The sequence below is a fragment of the Copidosoma floridanum genome, unplaced genomic scaffold, assembly GCF_036245765.1.
Source record: "Copidosoma floridanum isolate Cflo_tuat_1 unplaced genomic scaffold, Cflo_Japanese_pri ptg000032l, whole genome shotgun sequence".
Taxonomy (NCBI): Eukaryota; Metazoa; Arthropoda; class Insecta; order Hymenoptera; family Encyrtidae; genus Copidosoma; species Copidosoma floridanum.
In genome coordinates this window covers 4,264,913-4,272,917 of record NW_028321909.1, presented here as the reverse complement: position 1 = coordinate 4,272,917, position 8,005 = coordinate 4,264,913, and the positions used below count along the sequence as shown (strand labels likewise).

At 30.6% G+C, this 8,005-nt stretch overlaps 1 protein-coding gene across 1 annotated transcript; it reads left to right on the top strand.

Annotated features, from left to right (window-relative positions):
* Nucleotides 1–1,765: 1,765 nt before the first annotated feature.
* Nucleotides 1,766–5,527, top strand: LOC106642618 (uncharacterized). The gene is made up of 6 exons (XM_089597324.1): nt 1,766–1,874; nt 1,947–2,105; nt 2,182–2,290; nt 2,410–4,704; nt 4,798–4,858; nt 4,941–5,527. The coding sequence occupies exons 2-6, from the start codon at nt 2,032–2,034 to the stop codon at nt 5,057–5,059; spliced, it is 2,658 nt and encodes an 885-aa protein (XP_089453450.1). The 5' UTR covers nt 1,766–1,874; nt 1,947–2,031; the 3' UTR covers nt 5,060–5,527.
* Nucleotides 5,528–8,005: the final 2,478 nt, after the last annotated feature.

Sequence of the window (8,005 nt, the reverse complement as noted above, 5' to 3'; positions counted from 1 at the left end):
TGGCAAAGCTTAAGTGAGTGTAAAAATGTGCTATTTCCCCAGGAACTCTGTAATGAGAGAGACATGGAGATTAAACTGCAATAAACTGGGTGGTAATCCTACAATTTAAGATGATATAATATAACAATGTACTACAATCTGTACATTTATAACTGTATATGTCTTAGTTTCAAATAAATTTATAATAAATATTGATAATATTGAGTATTTGTATTTTAAAATATTCTATTCGGTATTTTAAATATATTTACGTATACGTTCAGATTGTCGCGCGCAAATCACGACGGTCGCCATATTCAGGACCGTTTGCTACCTTAGAGAATATATACATGGAGGAAGCATTGCATGCTCCGACCGCGAGACGAGATGAGAGAGACAAAAGACAAATAGCAGTACAACCTTTCTCTCTCTTACACGCCTCTGATTGGTTGGCCCCCTTCCGTATATATAGGTATAGTCGTATCCCAACCAATCAGAGGCGTGTAAGAGAGAGAAAGGCTGTACTGCTATTTGTCTTTTGTCTCTCTCATCTCGTCTCGCAGTTGGAGCATACAATGCTTCCTCCATGTATACATTCTCTAAGTTTGCTACACTGTACCAGGGGCCGTACCATATAACTTTTTTTTTGCTTCACAATTTCACAAGCCTATATGTTATAACATAGGCCGATGTACAGAAAAATAGTTATATGGTACGGACCCAGATGGAGCGTCTGTTTGGCCTCAAATCTGATTAGGTTGATTCTGATAGGAAAAATGTGCGTACATGCAAATATCTATACTTACATTCAGCAGACACCCCTTCCCGATCAGAAATCTAAAGAGAGTACCACAATAGTTCATAAGGGCCTCACGAGGCTGCCTCTGTAACACCTCAAGAGGTGCATCACGGGGCGCAGTCGAGGCCCTCGTGAGGCACCCCAATAACCTAATTTTATCTCACGTAAGCAGATTTTTTGGAGCTGTCAAACAGAAAAAATATTGAAACTGAATTATTTCTATAAATTAGTAGTGACTAAAAAGTTTCCCTAAAAATGAGGAACACAATAAAACAGTCACTACTTATTATTAAATAAAGAAAGGGCTAAAAAATATCGTGATGCGAAGCGTATTTAAGTAGATAATAATAGTGTGATTACATCAGATAGCTCAGACTTGATGGATATTTCCATACAAGATGACAATAGAGTAGCTTATCCACTAAATTATTTTATAAATGTTGATCAATTTGAAAGCGAACAACAAAATTTATTGGCCGATACACTAGGTCCTCCAGTGTAAATGGGGTAACCTCACGAGGTCCTCAGGAGCGCCCCATCTAAGATTTCTGATCGGGTTTTATTGTATATATTTTATATATTCGAACTGACGAACTCCAAACGGCGTCCACTCTAAACTTCAAATTTTGGAGTCGCTCCGAGATAAGTACACACAACGACACAACGACAAATCTCATTTCGGTTCGCATAGAATATATAGAACGAGTGATGTGCGTATACTTACTCTGTATTCTCTAATGCTTGTATACAAACACGAGTTTCCAGTGATTAGATGCAATAAAGTATATCAAATAACGTTCTGTGTAATAAAATTATACTTAGGTGTGTATTTCACATGTCTGTTTAAATTATTATAATTACATCAATATTGGTGACCTTTAGGTTATATTTAATCGCCCTCCAAAAATCAAACGTACTTTTGTCGGACCACCCGATATAATCGTATACTTATTTTTTTAATTGTATCATTATTCGGAACACAGATGGTGAAACTTAAAAATTGTAATGGTTATAAAGATGTGGCCTTATTTGACTTATTACAATGACTACGTTGAATACAGTAACAACTCACGTTTTGGAGCAACTTTTTCTTGATGTAAGTACATAAATATATGAATTTCTAACTTAAACCACCGATATTTGTTATATGTCTACTCTGACTTTTTAGAATCATCAGAATAAATTCTACACCTATTGTTGCTATTAGCACTATTCACGTAAATTTTTGGCCAGCATAAGATTGTGCATCTATCATGAATGAAAATTTGATGTCAAACAGCACTAAAGTGAATTCTCTGTCACAATCTTATTCTAAAGGAATTCATGGGTAACTTTACTACTAATATGTTAATTCCAATACACCGCTTTGATCTGCTAACTAGATATTAATGAACTGTTTACAGAATTCTTCAAGAAGAGCAAGATTTTTTTGACGATTTTCAGCTGCCTTTACATCTTATAGAAAAGCGCAAAAAAATCTGGAGTAATTTATTCGATAAATATTCAGCCAATGTATGCATGTACTTTATTATCTCTATTTAGATTTCTTTCCTTACATTATTCTACTGCTACTGTTCTGCCTACTTTATTTGTGTAACTTTGGTTTTAATTTACTTTCTTACACCATTTAGACATGTCAAATTGAATTAAACGTTATGACTATGCTACCAGTTAAAGAAGATAATAACAATGATGAAGAAAAACGGTTACCAATGCGTAAATCCATGTCAGTGGTGCAGCAATGGATCAATACAGGTAATCTTTATGACATTGTAACCTGTAAGGAATCCCAGTCAGATTCAGGATCATCTCTCAATGAAGAATTACTAGAGCCTCATTTGTCCCTAAATTCTCTAGACCCTACTGATGACTCTAGTTTAGAAAAGCATCCTGAAAATCCTTCCAATGTTTCTCATCAATACCAAAAATTGACCAGTTCCTCTGATAGCTCCGTAAACACTGCAGTTTATATTTTGGCCAACAATGATGCCAATAAAAAAGCAGTTGTACCCATTTTGAGTTCTCTTAAACGTAATAGGATAAAGAAGAATGTAGCTTCTGAGAAAACGTTGGTTAACTGTGCAGGTAATACGAATAAATTTGGTAGTAACGAAAAAATAGGTCGGGCAACAGTCAATGGTTTAATAGAGAATAATTTTGGAAAAAACGTTTCTTCAGCTGAAAATTGTAATCTGTATAAAGATAAGAGTGTTGGTTATCTCAATATCAGCAAAGATAAAAAAGAAAAATCAACAGAATATATTAAACGTCGTCTCGATTCGTTTCTCGCTCGCAGCAGCAATGAATCAAGTGTTGAAAGAAAACGCGATAATCCCCAAATCGCAAGTTTGCACCAAAATCATGGTTCTAGATTCAGTGGTGGTTCGTGTGGTCAAACAACCAACAGCACTACCAAACTACTCAAGCGGAAAAAATTGTACAATTACTCGGAATCTCTTGCAGAATTCACACCATCCGAATGTAACATGAGCTTCAAAATTTATGATGGAATAGGAAAAAAGTGTGAGCATCCAGCTTTAGAAATAAAATCATCAAAAAAATCACGCCTTGGTAGGAAAAAAAAAATAAAACGTAAAAGAAAGAGTGACAATCGACAGTTTATTCGTATAAAATCTAATCAATATGAAGAAAATCAATCTGTAAATGTAAAAAAATTGCGCAAAAAAATATCTAACGACATCAGTCAACTTCGTAACTTTGAAAGAAGTAGATTGAGTCATGATACACCTAATAATACTGAAAATTATAATGAATTAAAAAACAAATTAAAATTAAAATATTTGTCAATTATACTTCATAAATTACCGTATATTTATGCAGAATCAAGTCAAGAAAATAATTGTAGAACTAAAAATACTTTAATTTTAAAACAAGCGAGCAATTGTCATAAAAATTATTCAGGAAATAAGTCAAAATCAGACACTCTACTTTCCAGTCAGAAAAAATTATTTAATTCAGTAAACAAGTTTTTCACGTCAAACACAACAAATTATAAATCATTTATTGATGCTCAATCTGATGAAAATGTCAAATTTCTCTTGTCTCCGGCAAGTAATGAAAATAAACCAACACAGGAACTACATAATGAAAATTCTAAAAACAAATCAAAATGCCTGTCAGTTTTAAAACATTCGAAACAAGAACAAGAAAAATGTATAAAACCTAAAGAACAATTTTCATTTGAAAAATCCATGGTACCAAAAAAAGAAGAAAGCTTATATCTAGTGAATGAGCCCTCAAAATTTGTCATAGCACTTTCTTCTGACGAATCTGATGAAACAAGTGACAAAAATTATAACGCAAGAAGAAAAGCTAGCACTGTTACAGTAGTTCATCAGAAGATCTCAGAGCCACTTGAATTTAAAAGAAGTTCATCATGCAAGGTTTATAATTCCAAGCAAAATGATTTCAAAAAACCACAGTCTTGTCTAAGTGATGCAATCAGTACCAAAAGACTAAACAAATGTTTCAAAAATAGAGTGTCCAAAACAGTGGGTAGCGATGAACATAGTCTTGAAAGTAGGAAAATTAGTGAGAATAATTGTCTTGATAATCAAAATTTAGTGACTTTTGCACAGATTAAGAATAATCAACTGTCGTCTACAATATTTCGCTCAGTTGAAGAATCCACAACAAAAATAAAAAAAAAGGATTTTCTATTAGCTAATGGTGAAAAAGGTAGTCTATTAAAGAAGAGCATTGATAAAATGTCTTTGAAAAAAAGAAAAAAATCAGTTGATTGCTCCGATGAGGATGACATTTTCGTACCTCTATCAAAAAAACCACCTACTAATGAATCTGAATCAGAAGACAAAACGTGCAATAACGTACCGTTAGTTAATAAAGGAATACAATTGTATGAGAGCAATAATAATTTTAATTCTGCTGATAATATGACAAGCAAGGTGAGAACGATAAATTTTATTTCCTCAGACTAAGATTTACAAAAAAAATTTAAAATCTGCTTTGATGTTTAAAATGTATATGCTTTATTGCAGGAAAATTTGAATCCTATTAAAGCTTGCAGAAGATCTCTTATGTATTATAAAAAAAATTCTGGTAGGTATAAAACTGTTCATTTTCATCAATGCAAAAAAAAACGTGCAACTTAAAAAATTAAATTTTTCATAAATTTTTACAGACGACAAGTATACAAAAAAATTGAGAACTAGACTAAAAAGAACTGATTATAGAAGTTCATCTGAAGTCTGTGTATCTTCTGATGAAGAGTATTTTGTGCCTTTGAAAATGTATGGTTAATAGAATTACGGAGAGTTGCATTGTACATTTATCCATTAATTTATTGTTGAAATAAAAATTGTTCCTCGGAAATAAAAACTATTCTTGTGTTATGTAAGGAAAGTAGTACAAGCGATAAAAACATTGCTTCCTCTGGTATTTAGAATAATATATGGTTGTGATACTTTATCCATTGTATATACAAAGTATATTGAAAAAGTTTTTTAGTTGGTTTAAGTTGTACAGAACAGGAGTACCTGAGGTAGTTTGTATTTATCGAAAAATATTTGTGAACTCTCAGTCAATTATGTTGAACGATTTATGTTATTGTTAAGACTTGAAGTCACGTAGAGCGTTACATTTCATTCGTTACAAAATATTAGACGTATGTAAGATTATTTTCTTAATTGAGATCATGTACATCACACCTTAGACATTTAATGAATTTAATTTAACTTACGAAAATTTAGAAATAAATTGCAATAATGAATTAAATAAAAGCTATTCGCAAAATAAAGATTTATTTTATACCTAGTTTCATACAACATTTTGTATACATTAAAAATATTTAATAAAAAAAAAAAAAATTCATACTTATCACTTTTAAACGTGTGAGTTTTCAGTATACCTATTAAACCAGTATTACGTATGTATTTATTACAAACTATAGTTATAGTAACCAGACGTTTAATATACCATTCAATAACTCTACTTCGATAAATTTCCATTAATTATTAATTTCATAGCTGATTTCATATAAAATAATGAGAAATAACAAAGCTAATACTTTTAGTTAATCAAGTAAACATTTATTGTAATCCGTTGCAACTTGAAATAAAAAAGTTAAATTGATCATGGAAGAAGACTGAACGCAACTTTTCACAAATTTTCTCTTTATCAGAGCCATCTTTAGAAGAAAGAGCTTTAGCCCTGTAGGTCAGAGGGGCTTCGTTCTACTACAACTAATTCTTTTTTTTTTTTTTTTTTTTTTTTTAATATAAAAGAAATTAAAAATAATTTGAAAACTACATTTATACTTTTGCAAGTATTTGAAACTAATACGAAAAAAAAAAAAAAATTCCAATGAGTGGAAATGAAAAGATGCATGTTACAAAAATTGTTTCGTTTTCAATTTTATCGTATTATTCATATCTTCAAAATGTAAAAAATAATAGTTTCTTGTGTAAAGAATGACAAGATGGCAAAAAGTGTATTTTTTATATTCTACAGTCTTCTACATTATGAAGGATAGATTTTTGTATGATTCTTTCTTTGAAAAAATTAGTCACACTAATGGTACGACGTAACATAGTTGTATGTCTATTTTTTAGCTGTATTGCTGCAGTGCTATTATATAATTGGTATCATTAATTCTATACAGTTAAAAAAATTATAACTTTGTGATCAATGATTTTATAACTAGAAAAATAAATAATTGAAAGCTATTTTGCCTACTATTTTTATGAGTATAAGTTTTGCGAGTATTTCAATTGGGAGTTTTTTAAAAAAATTACCAATGAAAAGAATACAATAAGGGCTATCAAAGTTCTATCCATGCATTTGCACCACTTTAAGGATGCTCATCAGAGTTAGCGGGTATAAAGTTTAGAGAGGAGCGCAAATATGCACCAATGCTGGTAATTATTTTGCTTGTATAGATTATGGATACCTATACCTATTGGAGCCCGATTGGAGGTGAGACGCGACTACTAGCGCCGAATAGCCTATACAAAAACAAATGAAGTGGCCAAAGTTAGAACTAAAACCTGTCCTATTTGACTTGTTCAAAAAAAGAGCGCCAATTTAGCACTATTTTATAATGTGTAAAAGCATCGTGTGATAATAACTCATACTAAAACCTGTTTTACGAGTTTCACCTCGAATTACGAACGCATTTACGCGCATTTGACCCTTTTTTACTTCATTCATTGCAAGACCAATTGCAAGAGAATTATACACATCATTTTCTTGCAAATCCGATTTTAATCACGACTTTCATCCATAATGTTATACGTTCAATTGAGATTTTTTTAAAATTAAATATATAAATGTATGATAGTATTTTCGAGAAAATTATAAACTATATTTACGATGTATTTATTAGAAAAACCTGAGTCGTGTAAACCTCCTTAAGCTTCAAGGTCTTTTAAATTGGGCTGTATTCTGAATAAGACCTATTTTTTTTTTTAAATTCAGATCACAATAGTTGCTGCCATTTTTTCACAACAAATAGCAAACATTCATCTTGAATACTATTTGTACTTGTTTTAAAATTTTCAGCGACATTTTTAAACTGCTTGTTATCATCGAAATTATAACTTACTCTTTTGGGTGTTAGGTAAATTTGGTACTAAATTTACAATCTTAAAATAATGTGTGATTTAGTAATTTTAAGGATAATTACGTTAAAATTAATTGTAAATTTAAATAGCTGAAACATTTTTTCGCATACTACAATTTAAAAATCTAGCATAGGAAACATGCACTCATTGGTGAGCACACATATTAACTTGTGAATTATTGTACGAAAACTCAAGTTAATATCTTGTCCTTAGTCAATTTATTTAAAACAGCATTGCATATAATTTTTATTAAAGAAATAATTTTTTTTTTTTAATCTCGTTAAATTTTTTTTTACTTGATTGTTCTTTGAACCGCTTGGAGCTGATTCTATTTTTTTTATTTTTTAATTTTTTTTAATTTATGGATACCTATCACCATTAATGCATTAAAGAAAAAATTGTTGATTTTATCGATTGGGTCTTTTTTGATTTCGAGTTTATAAAAGAGCGTTAAATTTTTTACAAAAAAACGGCATTAATAGTACAATTTACAAAAATATACATGAGTGAATTTATTGTCGTCTTAGGAAAATTCATAATAAAAAGTTTGAAAAAAACTATGAAATTCTCTACAGCAAAAAGTAACATTGATAACTTCAATAAAACTAAGGTTCCAGGATATATG

Excerpts from the sequence above, each read along its gene's own strand:
- LOC106642618 (XM_089597324.1), top strand. The coding sequence starts at position 2,032 with ATGAATGAAAATTTGATGTCAAACAGCACTAAAGTGAATTCTCTGTCA. Across the intron at positions 2,106-2,181 it reads TATTCTAAAGGAATTCATGG|AATTCTTCAAGAAGAGCAAG; the intron begins GTAACTTTACTA and ends AACTGTTTACAG. Across the intron at positions 4,859-4,940 it reads GTATTATAAAAAAAATTCTG|ACGACAAGTATACAAAAAAA; the intron begins GTAGGTATAAAA and ends AAATTTTTACAG.